Source organism: Tricharina praecox (genome assembly GCF_024521635.1).
Source record: "Tricharina praecox strain CBS 144465 chromosome Unknown BZA05scaffold_29, whole genome shotgun sequence".
Classification (NCBI taxonomy): Eukaryota; Fungi; Ascomycota; class Pezizomycetes; order Pezizales; family Pyronemataceae; genus Tricharina; species Tricharina praecox.
Genome location: NW_026250431.1, coordinates 298,767 through 319,028, shown reverse-complemented (window position 1 = coordinate 319,028; position 20,262 = coordinate 298,767). Strand labels below are relative to the sequence as shown.

Below are 20,262 nucleotides of genomic sequence, written 5' to 3'. Positions count from 1 at the left end.
ATTGAACACCTGATAGCTGAACTCCCTTGAAAGTAAGGCGGGATTTCCATTGACAAGAGCCTTGTATTAGACGTTAGGGCGAGTGGCCGCAGGAGTCGGAGATGGCCGAGAGGCCGAGACCCGAGGGATCTGAGGTTGTGGAGAGGCTGAAGGGAGCGACAGTTGAAGAGAATCTTGGAAGTTAGTGCTGTGCAAAGATAGAGAAAAACAGGCACTTTGAATGTAAAGCAGAGCGAACAGAACATAGAGCAGAAAGGGATTAGGGATCACACCAGAAGCGGAGGAGAGTGAAGCCACCAACGTATTTCCTAAAGGCGATGGGCGGCCAGACCAAATCTCTGGTTCCTTTTGACGCTTTCTCTTGCTGGCTGTGGCCCTGTTGACTTAAGATGTGAACGAAACGGCTCCAATCTTCGCCCTCTGCTGCTTAGCTGATATGACTACCTCCGGTAGGTCCTGCTGAGGCCTATGAGGCTGGCTTAGGTGCGGAGTGAGAGGTACATCTTCGGGAAGCGCCCTCATTTTTGACACCGAATCCATCGGGTTATGGTGATTTGGAAGCCTTGCTGTTGGACGGCGTCCTGGGTTGATTTCCTCCCCAGCCTGACGTCTCATCTCATTCACGCATCTGTTCATGTTTTGGCAGCGTCTCTGGCAAAGACTCATAAATACGTCCCTGGCTAGGCGGTCGTTCCAGCCGTGGTCCTCCATACTAGTGACAACTCGACGGATCATGTCCTCAGCAAGGCCTTTGGATGTATACCAAGTGAATGGGCGATCCAAGTCCTGCTGGGAAAGGGTCTTCACCGTGCCATAGAAGGAGGATGCAGCCGAATTCTGCTGCCTCAAGGCAATGTTGCCTAGGATCCAGGTTCCTTTGCCCTCGTTGGGTACGTTGTCTTCTTCATCGAGATGTCGAATCAGTGGCATTCGTAGTGGCAAGCGCAGACGGGGGTGATATTTGGTCCTGCGAAACGTTGAAGAGGTGGTGTAATGGGTCGGAGATGGAAAGAAAAGGAAAGGGATGAGGGGAAGTGTCAAAGGGAGTTGAATTAGGGATGAGAGAAAAGGAGTGAGAAGATGGGACGAGAAGGTTACGATGTAGACAATCGAGTCGGAGATGGAAAGGAGGTGAAATGGATGCGAAGATGATTGACGGTAACGGTAGAGGACGTCGCTGGTTTCTCGATGAGACCTTGTCGTACGGTTGTCCCGGGTTGTCGGATGGCAGTTTCGATAGTGGATTGTGGATTTCAAAGTTGATTTCCCCGGATGGGTTGGTGGTGATCATAGTCGTTGTGTTTGGAGAATGGATGGGGAGTGAGACTGTGAGAGTGGGTGAGGTGGAGTGAGGTAGAGGACAGGGGAGAAGGGGCCGCGGGTGCACTATATAGTAAATGTTGAGGTCGGCCAGGCCTAGGAATTGGGCCATCACTTTTAACTCCCTACACCTTGCTACAAGCAAACCTTGTTCAATCCCAATGTCGTGATTTGGTCGTGGTTGGTATATTGCTTTATTGCTCTCGGCCACCTCATGTACAACTCTCTCATGTCGTCTAGAAAGGTTAAGTTTCTGCTCGAAGAGTCGTCTAGATAGTAGTGATATCCAGTTGACCGCCACCAAGGAGGTAATGGACCTGTACAGTGGGTAAAGTTACTTTGAATCCTGCCGTTGTATCTGCCATCGAGGCCTCTCTGGCTCAAGGTTTTGACAAATCGCCACTCAACAATGACCTTAAAATAGCTTTTCCTCTTCCGTACCATTGCGGGATGACACATGACACGAAAATCTGTCAGAAAAGAGAGACCTACTCGTGCACGAGGTAGAGTGAAAATAATTGAACTTTGATATCATTTCGGTTCACCGCCCACCGCCCACTATAGCGCATAGCCTTGAGGGAATTCTCCTTTAGAGACCCTCTGGATACGCGTTAGCGATGCCACCGTATCCCTTCAATCGTATCGCCGCGGCGAGCCAAACTGCCGTCGTGAATGAGTCATCATCACCCTTTGCCCCCCCCGTGCCCACCCACTGCACGTCCGAATAGGATTCCGATATGATAGATTTTCTGCTTAGATCTACGTAAAGGGTTTCATCCACGTCGTGATAACGTTAATGACGATTCGAGTATCCGGTTCCACCTAGGTAGACTTCCAAGTTCAACTTTGATTTCTCCTCTCTTGACTAACCGGCCCTCCCACCTTAAATCTTATACCATATTTCGGCGTGCGGCACACACGAAAGATTCTTCCTCATGTCCGCGGTAAGGCGCTGGCAGTGGTAATGTTTCAAGAAAATTATGGGTAGAACTCTCGAGTCTTGATTCGCCGTCATCTCGTTCTATGTATCAGCGACACGGTCACCAAGGCGTTCATTGTTCGCCTCCGGAGGGGTGGCAGACTCGCAGTGAGATGAAGTGAGGAAGTTTTCAAAATTCTTCCGAGGCAAATCGGAGATTTCCTCTCCTTTAAAAACCCCAAATTGTTTCTGTCATAGGGTAATGGCCAGCACTCACATGGCAGACGTGTCGGCCAGTTCTTCTGGTGTCTCATATTCCCCGTGATTAAAATTTCGTGGTTGTTGACAACTCACGCGCGCGAACATACATAACCATCACTCGACTACCAACCACCTAACCACCACCAACGCGCGACGGAGTTACAAGCAAAAAGTAAACTTCAAACCCCAAGCTTGAACCGTAGCAAAAGAGCGTCCTCCCCAAGGCTACTACCCTTGTAACGGTGCCGATCACATTGAGGGGTTTTAATAGAGGTAGAATTTCCACCTTCCCTCGCAAAATCTTCACAAAATAAATCTCGTCACTGCATCTCCCTCGCTGCTCACACGATGGACGTCAAGTCTCAAAAGAGGGAGCAATCACGAGCCGCGGCAGACTGTTCGAGCCTCGAGGTCGGCTTAGACGCTGGGTCATGAATAAGGAAACAGTGGGTGTATAGTATAGTATTTGCCATGGTCTAGGATTCTACATAAGGTCGCACGCAATGAATGATGAAACAAAAAAAACTCCAGCGGTATGTACATGTTTTAAGGAAACCGATGAATTTCATATGTATGTAAGAAGTAAGTAAGATGTAAGTAATGCACACTGGCGACTGACATGAAGAACCACCGAGCCATTCAACCATCATCAAGCGCACACATGAGCAGAAAACAAAGCAAAGGGTTTAAGAAAACGAATTAAAAAGAATAGAAATTGAAAAAGCGCACAAAAAGAAGCCAGGCCACGCACGGCAAAGACATTCGCACTCTGAACGTATTAAAACCCCGAGTAAAAACCCCGAGAAAATCAACCACCCTCCCTTCAAATCCCATAACGCCCAAGGAGATTGGCCGGAAAGATACGCAAACGCATATCCCCCATGCCTCGGCACTGTGTACCGCGTTGCCCCGAGTAATGAGTAATGAGTAATGAATTCGCACTCCGCAAGTCGCATCGACTAAACCCGGACATTGTAAGAACCAGGCCAGTCACCGCCCGTGCCAAAACCGAAGTTCTCCGAATGTACCGTATCCGCCGCCCTCTGCTTCTTGCTCGCCTGGCGTTCCTCATACTTTTCCGTCAACCTTTGTACCACGTCTTCGTACTTGACCCTGCCAAGTATGATGTCCGGATTATTCCCGGCGACCTCACAGTACCAATTAGCCCTCATATGCGGGTCGTCCTCGATCTCCCGTATGAGGGCGAAGGCGGCGGCATTCTCGCGGTGCATTCTTCGCCAGCGTCTCCTCACCTCCTCGGTATGAAATGCCTCCCAGAACTTCGCCTCGATCAGGTCCAGCTGCGCGTTCGTGGGCCGCTTAAGCACCAGCCCCGTCTGAGCAAACACCAGATCCCAGTCCTCGCGCATATCGACCCAGAACCTCTCGGCCGCCTGCTCGCGGCTCTGCAACGAATTGTGCACGTCCATGGCGACCGGCCGCGCGAGTATGTGCGCCCTTCGGGCCGCACGGATCAGATCGGCGTCGAAGCCGAACTTCCGCTCGACGTAGCCCCGCACTAGGGAGCGCCTCATGTCGCCGTGAGGGCCGTGAGGGATGTTCTGTAGCAGCTCGCTCTCAGCCACCCCCCACATCTCCTCGGCCGAGCGAAGGGCGACGATGCCGTACAGCTTGTGCAGATTCTTGTCGCAGGGGCGGCAGCAGCGGATGCTCTCGTCCATCGCCGCCAGCCGCGACGACGAGATCAGGCAGTATCTGCACCGTCTTACGAGCCAGCGGATAAGTATGTTCCGGTAACAGTTCGCTCGAGCCGTGATAAATGGTTGTTTGGGAGGGTTGCGGAACTTGGGATTTTCGGCTGCATTCTTGAGGGCGCGGAAACATCGAGTCTCTATTAAGTGGTATAGGAGCCGGCACGTGCTGGAGAGAGCTACGAATGGATGCGAGCGGATGTTCTTGATGTCGACTGGGAGGAGGAACTCGAGGATATTATAGAGGATTTCGTTGGGGAATGCGAGGAGCTTCAGGGTTGGTTTCGGGGGCGGTGTGGTGAAGCGCGCGGTCGATTTCGAACGTTGTGGGGCATCGGGCCAGAGTGGCACTGGGGCTGGTGCGGTGAAGGCACTGATGGAGGGCAGTGGGGTGAAGGACCAGGTGGATATCGAGGGAAGTGCGGTGGACGAACTGGAAGGTGTCGGGTTTTGCGGCGGCGATTCGGTGAAGGGTGTGCCTGGTGCCGGGGGCAGTGCAAAAGGCACGGCGAATATCGAGGGAGGTGCAGTGGACGAAATGATCGGGGGTAGCGGGCTGCTAGACCAGACCGGTGCTGAGGGCGGTGCGAAGGGCACAGCGAATATCGAGGGGGGTGCGGTGAGGGAACTGATGGGGGGAAGTGAATTGGAGGACCAGGCCGACGCCGAGGGCACTCCGGTGAATGTCGTGGTTGAAGTCGAGGGCATTCCGGTGAAAGACATGGCCGGCGCCGAGGGCGTTCCGGTTGAGGAGATGCCTGGCATCGGGGAGACTGCGGTGGACGAACTAGCAGGCGTCGGGGGTTCTTGGGATGGTTCGGTGGAGGGTGTGGCAGGGGCCGAGGGAAGTGGGGGGTTCGACATGGTTAATATCGGGGGCAGTGTGGTGGGCCGCCTGGGAGGTGTCAAGGGTGCTGGGGTTATGCGGGGGAAGGCGTGGCTGATGCTAAGAGTAGCGGGCAACGGTAATGGGCCTGGCGGTGAGAAGCGGTTTGGTGGTGTCGTATATCGATGGTGTCGAAATATCGATGGTGAGGTCGGTACGAGAGGATTGATGATGGGAAAAGAAGAAGAAGCAGGATAACAGTAGGAGTGGTGGGAGTGGTGGGAGTGGTACATCGAGGTGGTAGGAGCGCTAGCGGGTGGATGGGGTTGAATGGCCGTTGGCAGGTGAATGAGGTTAAATGGCGTTGAGCGGGAGACTAGAGCAGGTTTATATGCTTTACCTCTTACTGACTTTGGCAGCACCGACCACACACAAAAACCATCATGCCGGCGACGACGTCCGGCCCGTCGATAATACCACATATCACATAGTGACCGAGCATAATCCGGCACACACACATATTATGCGGTGGTGGGCATACATGCACGTCGTGGATAACATCCATCCTGCGACTCTGGTGGCGATCGGGAATTCGTCTTTCTGCACTTTCTGCACTTTCCGCCCGTACGTGGGCGGTTCGACCTCTACATCCGTTTGGTCACAGTCGGGTCATGCCTGCTGATTCGCGGATTCCCGTCCACATAATCCGCCACATTTCTCGTGATGTCTCAGGCGTTAGTTGGCGTCGCTGCGCCGGCAGCGACTGCCAAGAATCACCGGGCGTCACCCGGCTGACTCGCCTGCCCTGCCTAGGTATAATGGCTTAGCACGGGCTGTCACGCGAGTCGCAAACCCCCGCACGGCACGTCGCTTATGCGATGGTTATCGTCTCTCCCCACACTTCTCCCACGCTGCAACGCCGATAAAACGGAAATCCCGGAATTACGCCAGCACGAATGATGCCCGCCTCCGCCGCACCCTCCGACGAGCTCGAGTACTTCGACACGCACAGCGCGCCGGCGCACCTCGCCGCCATCTCCACGCAGCTGCAGGAATTCGTCAACCTGCACCACGCGCACGGCCGCCGAGTAGTCCTCGTCTCCTCCGGCGGCACCACCGTCCCGCTCGAGAACCAGACCGTGCGGTTCATCGACAACTTCTCGGCGGGCACGCGCGGCGCCACGTCGGCGGAATACTTTCTCGAGGCCGGCTACGCCGTTGTGTTCTTGCACCGCCAGTTCTCGCTGCTGCCGTACTCGCGCCACTACTCGCACTCGACAAACTGCTTCCTCGACTACCTGTCTGAGTGGGGGCGCATCGGCGAGGACGGCGATGGCGCTAGTTCCGACGGCGGCGATGTGGTTGTGCGCGAGCGCTATCGCGCGCAGATGCTCGATGTGCTCAGGAAGTACCGCCGCGCTAAGGAGCAGAAGACGCTGTTCCTGCTGCCGTACACCACCGTCACCAGCTACCTGTTCCTCCTCCGCGAGGTCGCGCTGCGGATGCAGGTCCTTCGCAATGACGCGCTGTTCTACCTCGCCGCGGCCGTGAGCGACTTCTTCGTGCCGCCCGACAGGATGGCCGAGCACAAGATACAGAGCGGCGATCTACCGGGGGCGCCGGACACGGCGGGGGCGAGGGCAGATACTACCGCGGCTGCCGCGGTGGCAGGGATGGAAGCGCACGACGACGACAGCGGGCTGGGCGCGCGCGGAAAGAAACTGGTGATCGATCTGGATCCCGTGCCAAAGTTTCTGAAACGGCTAGTAGAAGGGTGGGCGCCGCACGCCATGATCATATCCTTCAAGGTACGCCGCGAGCATGTGTTTCTCTGACCGTCCACCACACACCCACCCACAACCCATCCATCCAGCGAGACTGAGATTCACGTGACATACACACAGCTCGAAACCGACCCGAACATCCTGCTCTACAAGTGCCACCAGGCGCTGAACCGCTACAGCCACCACCTGGTCATCGGGAATCTGCTGTCGACACGGAAGTTCGAGGTGGTGTTCGTGGACAAGAAGGCGGACCAGTGGATCCGCGTACCGGAGGCGCGCGAGGGCCAGGAGCAGGTCGAAATCGAGAGCCTCATCGTACCCGAGGTGGTAAGGAGACATGATCGCGCGATTGGCGCGAAGGAGGCGGGTGAACCTGCTAGTTAGGAGACGGCTGACTGGCCGGTACCGCGCCTGCTGCTATGTGCTGTTGCTTGCTTGTTCCTGTATATATCCGTGGAAAAATGGCGACCCGCTCTACATAGGAGACTTTGGTAGGATGGGGTGCGGGGCATCCCCGACCTCCCTCCTGTCCCACCTCGCCGCTTTTCTCCCGTCCTTTGAGCTCTCATGCATGTGCCCTGCTAGCTTCTGTTCGCTCGATTACTCTGCGCCTTGGTACTATGCGCACTTCGCCGCAACGTCGCACCCGCCTTTGCACCTCCGGCCGTCTCACGGTCTCACCCTGCAGCGGATCAGTGAAGAACCACCGCACCTCATTCCTCGCCAGAGCGGAGACTTCCGTGTGTACCTGCCAACTCTAGGATCTGACGGGCAATCAATCAATCGTGCCAGTGATGTGCCTATGAGGCACCCCAGGCTTGCCAGGGACCCATTACCCTGTGAAAGATCCCTTCAACCGATCACCTTCAATGTCTGTCGATTTCCCAGGTTGCCTGGTATATACAAGGAAGACAGCCCATGGACCCGGTATGGTTGGCATGTAGCCGCGCTCTTTTCACGTAACCAAGTAACCAGGTACTCTACCTGGGCGCAGGGTATGTTGAACATCTGCCTCCGAAGTGGGTATCTTCACCGCGCCATCACTCGGCATGAGGTGCTCCGGCGAATAATCGGCTGAGACGCACTTGACCTTTGCGCATCTTGCTCCAAGCCGTGGACATTGGCCAAACATCCCATCTCATCTCATGTCGTATCATCTCATGTGTCTCGTCTAGTCTCGCTCGTCAGCTGTCTGTCTGGCTGTACTGCGCGGTGAGTTGGACTGAATGCAAGAAGTGCGAAAGATCACCCGAACAGCGAACAGCGAACAAAATGCACCTTTCCACCTTTCCACCTTTACACCCTCCAAGTTGATCGTGCTGAGACCTATCATGATTCATCATTATCATTCATCATCATTCTCCATCACTGCGGGTTTATGCAGACAGTGCACACACTGTACACACACTCACACACGCAGGGAATCACACACGGTATCACCGCAAATCGAGTAAGCTCGAATGTAAGACACACAAAATCGAATGTAAGACACGTAAGACGCAGTGCTCGACTCTACATAACGCAGGATTCATGCCTGTCTGGGCCCTGAAGTCCTGGATGTCTGACCTGCTCCCGTCGGTCGGTCGCGGAGAACAAGAACGCCAACCTAACCCCGCGAGGAAAGAAAAGCAAAGAAAGGAAAGCAAAGAAGGAAGGAAAGAAAGGTCGAGTGAACGGGAGGGCTGAGTCAGACAACACCCGGATGGGCTGTCGAAGACTCGAAGTGTAGCCCGTCCCTCCCTTGTACCCACTACCCACGGCACCGGGCACCCCACCCCGCCCCAGCGGGCCCCACAGGCACAAGCACGAGCTCCCCCTCCCTCGCTCCCCTCCCTCGTTCTCGCAATGGGATCCAACACGACCAACATGATCGAAGACCGGACATGCATAAAGTGCAGAAATCATACCCACACAGGTATACATATGTGCTCTGGAGTATGTGGAGTATGTAATCCCTCTGGATTACTCTGGATTACTCTGGATTACTCTGGATTACTCTGGGTTACTCTAGTGAGTAGTGATTGCGATTTGGACTGCGTGTATTGACTTGAAAGGATAGGAAGGGAAGCAGTTGGGCGGCGAGGGTGGGTTCGGGGTGGGCTGGTGAGTGGGTGAGCGGTTGGGTGTTCTGCGGGATGGGATCACAATTCGAACTTGTAAAAATGAGGAACGCAACTGGGCTCGACTGTGGTGTAGGTTTCGGAGGGCCCGGGGCACCCACGGAAGTGTCTGCGCGAAAGGAAGGCGAGTTTGGCGCGCGGGAATGGCGTTAACTACCAGTATCAACGACACGCGACCTGCCAACTGCGCCTGTGTTGCAACTCTGAGTCTCTGGAATACTGAGACACACACACATCGTCGCATCTATTGCTGCACTGATGTTGCAACTCTGAGACTCTGGAATACCGAGACAGACATGCACGTAGAGCATGTAGAGTATGTACGCATCGACTGCTGCACAATTGGCAGTGGATAACTCCAATCTGGTGTCAGGTGAGACGAGAACCTCTCTGCAGGGTGCAGACTGCAGCGTACAGCTTGTCAACTGTCATTCTGCTCGCAACTAGCTACACACATACGGCTAGACTCCAAGGGAGAACGGAGATGAATCATGATGCTACGGGTAGTTGAATCGGCGGCAGGAGGTATCATACTGAGAGACCTGCGATGGGTACGGGCAACCGGGGTGACCAATTGAATTGACTAGAAAGCAACAAGCAAAGAAAGCAGACTGTGGTCTTCAGGCCGAACAACCTCAAAGTAGAGTATCTCCGCGATGTTAAACTAATAATGCCTGAGAGTGGTGATAATGTCCATGTTTCGTGTGTTGTGTGTACGTAGAGACTGACCGACCAGATGAACATGAAAGCAGCAACAGAGAACATCTCAGCGAGCCAAAGTTGAGGCGACAAAATCGGGTGTGGCACCCCGAGCCCCACAGTACACAACTAACTCACGCCCAACCACTGAGCCACAAAACATATACCACTGTAAGCTGCAGGGACGATCAGTGAAGCTACGGAAAGCCGCCGGGAAGCTAGGAAGCCCCGGGAAAGCCTCAGGGAGGCATCAGTCGGAAAAAGCCACGGGGGATAAACCACGAGTTACATTGGATCACGTGAAGCTACGGGAAACGACGTGAGGCCTCAGCAATCTAGAAGACGCTGCAAATACACAGTTAATCGAGAGAAAATCCACAGCAACTCTACAGTAAATCCATATCAAAGTCATACCAGTCCCGGTTTCCATTCAGTTTCATTAACGATCCGGCCCCGTACGTACGCACCTCCCTCCGAAGGTCCTCCATTTAAACACAGATCTATCAAAACAAAGCATCTTCAAATATCAACACATGGCTAGCCGGTAGGAAAGCAAAGCACGCAAAGCAAAGCAACGCAAAACAAAGCAACGAAACGCAAAGCAAATCAAATCAAAGCTGGAAAATGTCACCAAATAACAAACAGTAAATTACTTGTAAAATTCATGATCATCGCCCACCCCATCTCCCCTCACGATAGCACCCCCAGCGGGCCGCAGCCGCGATCACTCCGCCCCCATCGCGCCGTCGGCCAGGTTAAGGATAATTTCCGCAGCCCGATGCGCCTCCTGCGGCGTGCGTCTCACCTCACGGGTGGGGCATCTACTATTCGCCTCTGCCAGGAGCAATCTAAGATCGACCAATCCATCTCCGGGCATCTGCACCTCGGAATGTGTCTCAAGCAAGAGCTTGACAACATCCCACGGCTGAACCGCATCGATAGCGAGGTTGAGCAGGGTATTATAGTCCTCATAGTGGCTATGCCACGCCACAACACTGACGGGCCCGCGGTGCGGGAACACCAGGAGGTCGCCAGCAATGCGCTTGCGGATGTGGTGCGCCACCTCTTCCCACCGCGACGCCATGAACAGTGTCCTCGGGTCCAGGAGGCGCACCGCCGTCGCCGTCCGCCGCGTCGGCGGCAGAAGGCTGTCGAATGCGCCCGAGTTCCGAAGGCCGATGAGACGCCCGATGATCTGCCGTAGGGAGATCAGGAGCCGCACAGTCTTTCGCAGGTCGAGGAGGATGCGCGTCACCCGGCGCAGATCGTCGAGTGTGGTCGGCTTCCGGCGGTCCGCGCGGTGCAGCATGGATACTACTGTTTGCAGCGGGGAGACGAAGGCGATGCGGTGGCTGGAGCGCCTCGGGAAGCATGATCGCCACACGAAGCACTCTCCTTCCGGCTCGTCCTTGACGAGCAGCTGGTGCACCGGCCGCAGATGCCATTTGTGTTCTGCCTGCCGGCTCGGTGAGAACCACTCGCCGCTCGGAGATGGTCCCCGCAGCCGGTGCACCCGCCACATCCAATCCGTAACTACCCCTATCACGTCGCGGTGGAAGTGGAACGACGCCCAGTGAAGTGGGCTGGGCCGCGTCTCGAGCCACCAAGCCGCCGGCAACTCTCCCATGAACTCCAGCATGGCCTTTACGTAGGAAGCGTCCCCCCGAGCAGCAGCGAAATTCAACGGCCCCATCTCCGTGCCGTTGATCATGTCCAGTTCGATGAAATCGTCCAGATCCGTGTCGGCCTCACCACCGCTCTCAAACGGTTTCACGCCGGAGCCCCACACGATACTGTTGTTGCGCTTGTCCGTGACGGTCTGGAGGCTTCCCGGGGGCAATAGCGGGAACTCCTGCCAGTCATCCACGCCCACCAACTGAGTGTCCAAAAAGTGGACCGATGTAGGCGGCAATGGCGGTACCAAATCGCCGGGGCTATAAAAGCTGTCGAGCACGCAGCGGAACATCGACACGGGGAGTTCGAGACGGATCGCGGCGGTGAGCAGCGTGCTCGCATGCTGTTGTCGACGCTCGATCGTAGACCCGCATACCGCCTGCACGAATGGACTTGCGTGCTGGAAGTCGCCCGCGAGGAGGAACGCCAGCGAGGCGCTGATGCTGTCCAGCGGATCGAGCGCTTTGGCGATCTGGAAGAATAGCTCGTTTGGTAGGGAAAGGAGTATCAGCGTGACCGTTAGCCGCTCTGCAGGAGTTGAGGTGACTGTCTGGGGATAAACCTTTCCAGCTACTCCTTCTCCTCCTTCTCCCCCTCCTTCATCCGCCCCCCTTCTTTCCGCTTCCTCCAGTTCCAGCGGAGTAACAGGTGCCAGTTCCAGTGATGATGGAAATATCCGACCTTGACGCTCCTCGAGGGGAACGGTACCTATCTGTGTGACGACAACCGGAAGCTCTACTAAATTCGTGAAATCTGGGAGTGAAGGACAAGTCCGGTGGTGCGGACTGTGGAGCAACATATCCTGTGGAGCTCGCGAGGTCCGTTGGATCATAAAGGATATGAATATATCGTCGAAGGAAACACTGCACTACCTACCCAGCTCGGTCGTTTCGGAATGTTGCATTCATGGTGTAGGTATGCGGATGAGTGTGGATGCAATAGAGGGGAAGGGAAGGCATTGCCGACTTTCACTCTCCCTCTCCCTCCATCTCCCTCTCCCTTTCTCTGTTGCTCGCGCCATTTGACTTACAGCGCAATGAAGGAGGCCAGTGCTCTGTCCGGCTGGGGACCGACTGGGCACCTAAAGTGGTACGTTGTTTTCAAGACGGCATATGATGTAACAAGAGGAGTCAGTGCTCGGAAGGTTTCGTGAGGAATCGTGAATCGAAACCGTGTTCGTAATCACCAGGTACTTGACGGGATTCAGCGGGCCGGCAGGTAGAGGAAGGTACATCACGGAACCAATGGTGGGGGCGGAGGGGAATGCTCCATCGGACGGATCTTCCTTTGAACGTCGCACCATGGCCTATCCACTCCCGACAGTGGGGGCTGAGGGCACGCGTCCGAGTGACATCACCTGCTTGCCCAGGTATTTGGTCAGTCAATGGTACCCTTCCTCCACATCCCCTCCATAATCCTGCATCTGCAGTTCCTCAGGATGAAGTCCAGAACCTTGAAACCTCACGATTTCTGGATCGATTGTGTCATCGCATTCCGCGTCTTCGCACCCAAGCACCGTAGCGGCGGTTCCGGGAGTCCTGCTCATATCTAGACTTCGATGGATGGCGACGCTCCAATCGCCAATCAACGTGAACGCGTAATCGAAGGGAACAAGCTCGACTCCTACCAATCCGCTGGAAACCTATCCAACCTACCTACGGGGGAAGTGGGAAGGGGGAAAGGCAAAGACTTCAAGAGGCGAAAAAGCTTAGATAACGGGGCCACCCAGGTGCTCACATGCGTAGAGTTATTTAAGGGATCAGTATTAAGCCTCCATTCTGCTGGAGTAGGCAATTGCATGAAGCACTGGGGATGAGATGACCCTCAGACAACCTTGATTAAAAGAAGTAGAAGGCCGATTGTATCCGACTAGAAAGAGAAACGACAATGAAAGAAAATGGCCACCTGTGTTCTTCAGGTGATGAACCTCAAGTATCCCGCACGTTGAATGGGGAGATGAGGAGATACCGAGATGAAGATGTAGATGATGAGAAAACAAAACAATCTCGACAAAATAAACATGAGCCCCCCGAACGTTTGGCCCACCGAGTCTGGTCTAGCCAAGTCGGCGAAATTTCCCCGCTCGTGCATCTCTCCTTCCCGCTCCCAGCCTCCCAGCTCAGACAGAACCCGCTCTCAATTCGAAAGTCAACAACCCTCTCCGCCCTCGGTCACACCCCCGACTGGGCTGGTCTCAACGAGTCCCAGTCTGTTCACAACTCCTTGACCATCGGTCTCACCCAGATAGTTACTCTACGCGGCTCCTGGTCGAAACGGACGCGCAAACGCGTCGTTTACGCTGCGTCCCACAGTATAGTAGGAAACTTACTTTCGAGTTGATCGTTGGTCACTGGTTTGCCTGGCGACACCTGGGTTGGGACTCGGGAGGCTGGATCCCGTACATATGCTTTCTTGGTACATAGAGTACAAACTTCGCTCAGCTGAACTCGACCTAGGTACTGGGCACCCACCATTTCCCTACACGTATTTGGTGGTGGTGGTGGTGGTGGTGGTGGTGGTGGATCCGAAATTGCTTCTTCTTCATCACCGAGTGCGCCGCGCCGTCCCACCGGCAAAGTGCGCATGAAGTGCAACGCCACTTTCCTCTCTACCCCACAGACGCAGCCGCCATGATCCCAAAGCTCTGGGCCGGACCGGATTCAACATCCGGCCCTTCCCCCTTCCACCTCCCCCCGGCGCGCCTATGTAGGTAATCTCGAAAATATAAGCTTTTTGGTATCCACCACGGTAGTCTACGGGGAATCCATCGCTTGCTCCCCCTGCTCGGGAACATAGTAACGCCGATTGCCCTCGTCTATTAGCCGAGCATGCAGTTTCCTGAGTCCTTAGCAAATTTTGCCGATCACAATCGTCGTTGTCGTCGTCGGAGGGGGGATTTTGTTTTGCGGGAGATAGGCATGAAGCCCTGTCGATTTTCCGGCGGGGACACCCTTGATTTCTTTCTGGGCGCTAGCCAGGTGGATGGTCTACGGTACCGTGCAAGCCTCTTCCTCTTCCCGGAGGTGCAAAGGCGTATGTTTCACTCGACACACTCACAATAGCACCGTTGTTGTCTCTTGGACCATTGTGATTTGTTCCGTTTCATGCATGATATGTGCTCAGCCATCGCAGCTGAGACAGCTTCCTCATGGGAAACAGACAGATTACAAACGAGAGACAAGTCATGGTATTCTTTAGGTTGTGGTGTTCGAATTCTGCAGGGCAGGAACGAATCAAGCTGTCCTCCGTGAGTCTTGACAGGACAAACCATGAGCTTTGTAGGTAATCTTAGAGCACTCAGACCAGTCCATCAAGCTTAAATGTAAGTACATCTAATCGTCTCCAATTACCAAACGTAACGGTATGCGATCCGGTAAGTAACTACGATGACTTGCTGTTGGGCGGGAAGTACTTATCGACGATCTCTTTCACGTGGGGATTGAGGGGGGGCGCGTCCTTCTGGCCGATGACGCTGTGCGATAGAGCTCGGGAAGAGTTAGCCGTGACCTGGAAGGGAGATACAGGGCGAGGAATCAACATACAGTACCACTGGATCACCTTCATGAACGGCACAAACCCTTCGGTATCTTCGGTGGTGTCTGGAGCGGCTTCCCACGTCCGACCGGGAGTCGGCGTTGGCTTTGGTGGTGGTGGTGTTTTCGGCGGCAGAGGAGGATACAGCTTGTTGTACCAATTCTTAAGATCCTCCAGAACCGGGCTCTCGGGAAGGGAGGTGAAACGCGATACCTTCACAAGCGATCTTGGCCTGTTAATTTCCAGCCACATCGCCTTGAGCACCACCAGAACGCTTGCCATCTGTTTGGCCACAATCTTCGCTTCCGGAGTTCTGATCTCGACCGCACGTTTAATCGCGGTTTCAACCGCGTTCTTCGTGACGTAGTGCCTGAGCGGGTAGACCTCGTTGACGTGGAGCGCGAACATGAGTAATCCATGCAAGTTCTTTACCGCGAACCGCGTTTCTTTCGGCAGCGCAGCCGACTCGAGCTGCCATTCGATCAACTCGTCGCCGTGGATGCCGTTAATCCTCAACAGCATCAGGCATTGATCCACCAGACGGTCCATCGTCGCGAGAACACGCAGGTCGATCGGATGCGCGGGGTTGACGGGCGGCCGGATGCTCTTCAGGCAGTGGTTGATGGAACGCAGCTGCGCCTTCAAGTCCGCGTCCTGCGTGCCGTATTTGACCCCGTCCTTGACCATGCGCATCATGAGTTGCAGGAGCCCATCGCACGCTCTCAAGGCGGCCATGCGACGCTCACGGTCGATTTCGTTGTCTGGAAAGCCCGGGGTGAAGGCGGAGAATGTCAGTTTCAACAGGAGACAGAAGATCGTCACGGATTGTTAGCTTACCACACAGCTGGTCCAGAAGTGTCTTCATTCCGGGCTGGGCCATTGTGTCTCTAGTCTGCAGGTTTGGTGGGTAGCTTCGAGACGGCGTGCTTGGCGCGTATAGTAGGTGCTAAACGCGTGCGCGTGGGGCCGTGGGCAGTGCAGCAGCTAGGGATTGAGGTGTGGGGAGCTGAAACACAGCGATCAGGGGGGAGGGAGGGGGTGGGGCCCGCGTGCGGTTGAGTTGTGGGTTGTCGATGCGCTCTCCACGATTGGGAATTCAAAAGTGCAGAATCACGGACCGTCAACGATCGTTCAATGCCCCACACACGTGGCAGGCGTCACGATCACGTGCAAAGCCAAGTCACGAGATCTTGGCGTCCGCCAGCCAGCCCATGGTCGTTCACCCAATCGCTCAAAACCACCCAACCCGCTACACATCACAGCAACTCTCACACCATCTCTGAACGATCCCTCTAAAATCTCCTCGGCCTTTCGCCCACCGCCCGTGCAGACCGAACCTCCCTGCGCTCCCCGCAACCCCACAACCCCCACAACCCCCACAACCCACCCCCCAGTCCACCGCTCAACGCACCGCACGCACGCTCAAGCAATGGCGCTGAGGATCACGACCTGGAATGGTGAGTCCGATCGGTCATCCCACTTGTCACGGCCCCTTGCCGCGGCGCGAGCTTAGTTGCTCGGCTGGCTTGCTCGGGCTTGCTGTTAGTCCCTGTCGCGTGTTTGCCCATGCTCAGTCGAATTGCCGATTCCTCCCCCCCTTGCTCACCTACCTAACCTGGCTCACATCCCGAGCGCATGTGATACACCTACGCGAATCTTACTGACTGCTTTGCCTATATAGTGAACGGCATCAGGTAACCCAACTCCTCTACACGCGCGCGCGCGCCCGCTCCGTCCGATGTCCGATGTCGATTGCTGATCCTGCCTTCGAGGAACCCCTTCGGTTACCATCCATGGAGTCAGAATAAGAGCTTCCGGCACATGTTCGATACGCTGGACGCCGACATCGTCTGCTTCCAGGAGACCAAGATCCAGCCGAAGGATCTGACCGATGACATGGTGCTGGTGCCGGGCTTCGACTCGTACTTTACATTCCCGAAGCAGAAAAAAGGTAATCGCACGGTCGCATGCTGCTGCGCAGGCAGGGACAAGGCTGACGTGACGGCTCGTTACTGAAAGGCTACAGTGGAGTCGCAGTGTACACGCGGAATTCGAAATGCACGCCCATCAAAGCCGAGGAAGGAATCACGGGCGCCCTGCAATCGCTGTCGCAACCCGGCAAAAGCTACAGACTACTGGAACCCGACGAGTGCATCGGCGGATATCCCGACCTGTCGAAGGAAGAGGCGGTGAAACTCGACAGCGAGGGCCGCGCCCTCGTGCTGGATTTCGGCGCGTTCGTGTTGATCGGCGCGTACTGTCCTGCCGCTACAGATCCCTCCAGAGATCACTTTAGAGCTTGTTTCGTCGAGGCGCTGTGTACCAGGGTGCGCAAACTCGTCAATGATCTCAAGAGGCGGGTGGTGGTCGTCGGGGACCTCAATATCGCTCGCGAGGAAATCGATGCGTGCGATTCAAATGAGACCATGAAGGAGGCGGGAATGACAGATTGGAAGGATACCCTTACGAGAGCCTCGCTGGATCGCTTGTTACTGCCCCATCCTAGCGGTGTGGTGTATGATCTCTGCCGTGAGCGATATCCGGACAGGACCGGCATGTTCACATGTATGTTATCCTGTCACCCCTCCCTCATTACCTGCGGGAAATTGTCACGGTAGGTGCTAATGATAGTTGACACTCCACAGGTTGGGATGTAAAGAAAAATAAGAGACCGGGAAATGCAGGTAACCATCCCAATCTTTTCGCTCCTCGGAAAATACTGGTTACTAACTCAACGGCATCAAAGGCTCGCGGATTGACTACATTCTGTGCTCCCCCAATATGTCGAATTGGTTCGGCGAGGTCAACATCCAGGAAGGATTGATGGTGGGTGGTTTCCATCTTATGGCTGTTGACGTTCGATCCTAATCATTGGTGCTTCTCGACAGGGTTCTGACCACTGCCCGGTTTTCGGCGTCATAAACCCGACCGTCGATGTCGAAGGCACCCGGAGGAGCATCATCGATTTGTCCAGTCCCGAAGGAAAGTTCCGTGACGGTGTGCTACAGCCATCATTCACAGCCCCTCCCCTCCCACGCCTGTGCATGAAGAGGTTCCCTGAATACAGCCAGCGTCAGAACATCAAGGGGATGTTCGCCAGGATGGCATCTACAGCCAAGAGGCCTGCTAGTGATATCGAGGACAACCGCCCGACGTCCATCAAGAACCTGATCAACCCTCCGGACGAGGAACCGACTCCGACGGCGCCGCCAGCGAAACGTGCCAAGAGGTCGGACAACTTATCCAACACCGCAAAGCCCAAGGCCGCGTCGAAAACTGCAACGAAGAATACGAGGTCGAAAGCTCAGTCTACTAGGGGGGGGGGCAAGCCTCAACCAGGCATCCGCAGCTTTATGCAGCCCGTGGCGAGTGCGCTCGGCGCAGGTTCCGGTGTTTGTCTGGGTCAACAGGATGCGTCTCCGATCCAGTACACACCATCCACACGGTACAGTCCAATCGCGCCAGCACCGCAGCCGAACGAGCCGAACGAGCATCGGCCTGTCAAACAGCCATACAATCCACCGCCCGAGCACTCAAACGCGAGCACTACGCAACCCGATCCACGCGAATATGCGCCAGCCGCAACCGCAACCGCAACCGCAACCGCAACGTCGAATTCTTATGACGTATATACTCCAGACCCAAACTCTGGTTCCTATGTTGGATACACCCACACCGCGCGCAACATGCTAGCCATCTCTGATGGACCGCAGGCTTCTAGTTCTAGTGCCCCACCAATCAGTTCGCCCGACCGACCTGCCACCGCTACAGCTACCGCCGACCTCATCGATCCCGTCGAATCCATGCAGCAGTGGAAGGCGATCTTCACAAAGAAACCGCCGCCCCTCTGCGATTTTCATAGTGAACCGTGCGTCCAACGCGTCTCCGGCAAGCCGGGTGTCAACGGCGGCAGGGCATTTTGGGTGTGTTCCAGGTGTGTATCCTCCCCCTCCCTCCCTCCCGGCAGCTCCCGGCAGCTCTCGGCATGTCCTAACTAAAAATAACTATTCCCAAGACCGATAGGCCCCGACGGAGAGTCCGCGGCGAAATCGGGTGTAAGGAACGAATGGCAGTGTAACTTCTTCAAGTGGTGCGAGCGCGAAGGCTAACCTGCAACTAACCATACATACATATCGATTTGATCTGGTTTGAGCTTCTCCACAGTTCATCTGTTCATGCATGCATTTCCCTTGTGCCGTGATGATTGCGGTATTGTTTTTGCATATGTCTGTCTGTCTGTCTGTGATGTCATGACGAATTCTTTTCCCGTTTCCTTCTGTTTTTTTGCGGTTGTGGTTGCGATTACGATGGGGCTGCACAATATGTGTTCCTTCTTTCCTGGGTTTCATTTTCCGGTTGTTTTTTTTTACTGCACTTTACTTGGTTGACTGCACTTTACTTTGCTCTACTTGGTGGATATTGCTTGTAATAAGCTCTGCGTACATATCAACAGCTACTAGACCAGCTACTTCGCTGTTGCTTGCAGCTTCATTCCCACCGGCGGCGGACAGCGGGCGGGGGGAACGGGAGGCGGGGAGGGGGGGCAGGGAGGGGGGGGGGCAGGGAGCGTCTGCTGTACTTGACTTGTGAGGCATGACATTTCAAGCAAAGTTGAGAAAGACCAAGACCAAGGCCAAGGCTGAGCGCTGAGTGAGCGCTGAGGGTTTTGGCCGGTCGGCGGTGTCGGCCGGCAGATTGAAGGGACATGATTGCTCCCAGCATCTCTACAGATCCACAGAGTGATGGCCCGCCAGCTTAGCTGTTGGCATGTAGCTGAATCGACGAAGGACGCCATTCACTCCACTCCAGGGGAAGCCAATCCCGCACGCCACGGTTATGGAGAGCTTCATTTCATGATTTGATGATTTGATGATTCCCGGGGTTTAACTAGCACCGGCACGACTTCACAGGACGCCTCCGTCTTCACGTCCACTCATACACACATCCACATACACATACAATGGCACTCGCACATCCACCATCCGTTTACGCGATTCGACGACTTTCACATTCCTGACGTACGCCATTTGGTTTGGGAGAAGGCAAGAAGTTGGCAGCTCGTTCACAACGTCCACCTCCACGACGCCTGGGACGAGTATTCTCTTTGACGTTGCACGTGTCTGGATAATGGGTCGAGATCTTCAACGGTTTCATCCGCTGTTAAACCAGTCATTTTCACAAAATGAAACTGTTGCAATACCTGTCTAGTTTGGTCATGGTAGAAGGCACGGGCGTTGACCTCTATTCCCATACACTTATCTTCTGTTCTCACTAGGCAACAGCCTTACACTTCAACAATACACATACCCTATTATTTCAACAGAAACGACAATGGAATAGATCGAGTGAGATCGTGTGAAGAGCACCACGAGACATCTAAAAGCATCGCCAGGTGATCTTGAATATCACGTGA

General features: G+C 55.0%; 6 protein-coding genes across 6 annotated transcripts; 2 read left to right on the top strand and 4 right to left on the bottom strand.

The window, feature by feature from the left end:
- Window positions 1-259: 259 nt before the first annotated feature.
- On the bottom strand, window positions 260-930 carry BZA05DRAFT_448249 (uncharacterized protein; the record flags this gene model as incomplete). The annotated part of the gene is made up of 2 exons (XM_051487235.1): window positions 260-376; window positions 673-930. The coding sequence occupies 2 exons, from the start codon at window positions 928-930 to the stop codon at window positions 260-262; spliced, it is 375 nt and encodes a 124-aa protein (XP_051336080.1).
- Window positions 931-3,459: 2,529 nt separating this feature from the next.
- Window positions 3,460-5,076, bottom strand: BZA05DRAFT_438817 (uncharacterized protein; the record flags this gene model as incomplete). The annotated part of the gene is made up of 1 exon (XM_051486514.1): window positions 3,460-5,076. One exon carries the CDS (start codon window positions 5,074-5,076, stop codon window positions 3,460-3,462), a length of 1,617 nt encoding a protein of 538 aa, XP_051336079.1.
- Window positions 5,077-5,898: 822 nt separating this feature from the next.
- BZA05DRAFT_157143 (DNA/pantothenate metabolism flavoprotein) lies at window positions 5,899-7,388 on the top strand. Its single transcript, XM_051479051.1, has 2 exons — window positions 5,899-6,846; window positions 6,943-7,388. The coding sequence occupies exons 1-2, from the start codon at window positions 5,995-5,997 to the stop codon at window positions 7,204-7,206; spliced, it is 1,116 nt and encodes a 371-aa protein (XP_051336078.1). The 5' UTR covers window positions 5,899-5,994; the 3' UTR covers window positions 7,207-7,388.
- A 2,977-nt stretch (window positions 7,389-10,365) lies between these two features.
- Window positions 10,366-12,219, bottom strand: BZA05DRAFT_421684 (uncharacterized protein; the record flags this gene model as incomplete). The annotated part of the gene is made up of 2 exons (XM_051485746.1): window positions 10,366-11,843; window positions 12,192-12,219. 2 exons carry the CDS (start codon window positions 12,217-12,219, stop codon window positions 10,366-10,368), a joined length of 1,506 nt encoding a protein of 501 aa, XP_051336077.1.
- A 2,190-nt stretch (window positions 12,220-14,409) lies between these two features.
- Window positions 14,410-15,940, bottom strand: BZA05DRAFT_409266 (uncharacterized protein). The gene is made up of 3 exons (XM_051484779.1): window positions 15,687-15,940; window positions 14,858-15,610; window positions 14,410-14,800 (listed from the first exon to the last, which is right to left on the bottom strand). The coding sequence occupies exons 1-3, from the start codon at window positions 15,727-15,729 to the stop codon at window positions 14,697-14,699; spliced, it is 900 nt and encodes a 299-aa protein (XP_051336076.1). The 5' UTR covers window positions 15,730-15,940; the 3' UTR covers window positions 14,410-14,696.
- A 163-nt stretch (window positions 15,941-16,103) lies between these two features.
- BZA05DRAFT_409262 (DNA lyase) lies at window positions 16,104-19,379 on the top strand. Its single transcript, XM_051484778.1, has 9 exons — window positions 16,104-16,306; window positions 16,531-16,543; window positions 16,622-16,800; window positions 16,869-17,414; window positions 17,495-17,533; window positions 17,596-17,675; window positions 17,738-18,508; window positions 18,563-18,783; window positions 18,865-19,379. The coding sequence occupies exons 1-9, from the start codon at window positions 16,279-16,281 to the stop codon at window positions 18,956-18,958; spliced, it is 1,971 nt and encodes a 656-aa protein (XP_051336075.1). The 5' UTR covers window positions 16,104-16,278; the 3' UTR covers window positions 18,959-19,379.
- Window positions 19,380-20,262: the final 883 nt, after the last annotated feature.

What these genes read in the sequence shown, in the direction of transcription:
- BZA05DRAFT_157143 (XM_051479051.1), top strand. Translation starts at nt 5,995, where the DNA reads ATGATGCCCGCCTCCGCCGCACCCTCCGACGAGCTCGAGTACTTCGAC. An exon ending in CCATGATCATATCCTTCAAG is followed by an intron (nt 6,847 to 6,942) that starts GTACGCCGCGAG and finishes ACATACACACAG; the next exon opens with CTCGAAACCGACCCGAACAT.
- BZA05DRAFT_409266 (XM_051484779.1), bottom strand. Translation starts at nt 15,729, where the DNA reads ATGGCCCAGCCCGGAATGAAGACACTTCTGGACCAGCTGTGTG. An exon ending in ACTTCTGGACCAGCTGTGTG is followed by an intron (nt 15,611 to 15,686) that starts GTAAGCTAACAA and finishes CGGGCTTTCCAG; the next exon opens with ACAACGAAATCGACCGTGAG. An exon ending in GAAGGTGATCCAGTGGTACT is followed by an intron (nt 14,801 to 14,857) that starts GTATGTTGATTC and finishes ACTCTTCCCGAG; the next exon opens with CTCTATCGCACAGCGTCATC.
- BZA05DRAFT_409262 (XM_051484778.1), top strand. Translation starts at nt 16,279, where the DNA reads ATGGCGCTGAGGATCACGACCTGGAATG. An exon ending in ATTCCCGAAGCAGAAAAAAG is followed by an intron (nt 16,801 to 16,868) that starts GTAATCGCACGG and finishes CGTTACTGAAAG; the next exon opens with GCTACAGTGGAGTCGCAGTG. An exon ending in CAGGACCGGCATGTTCACAT is followed by an intron (nt 17,415 to 17,494) that starts GTATGTTATCCT and finishes GACACTCCACAG; the next exon opens with GTTGGGATGTAAAGAAAAAT.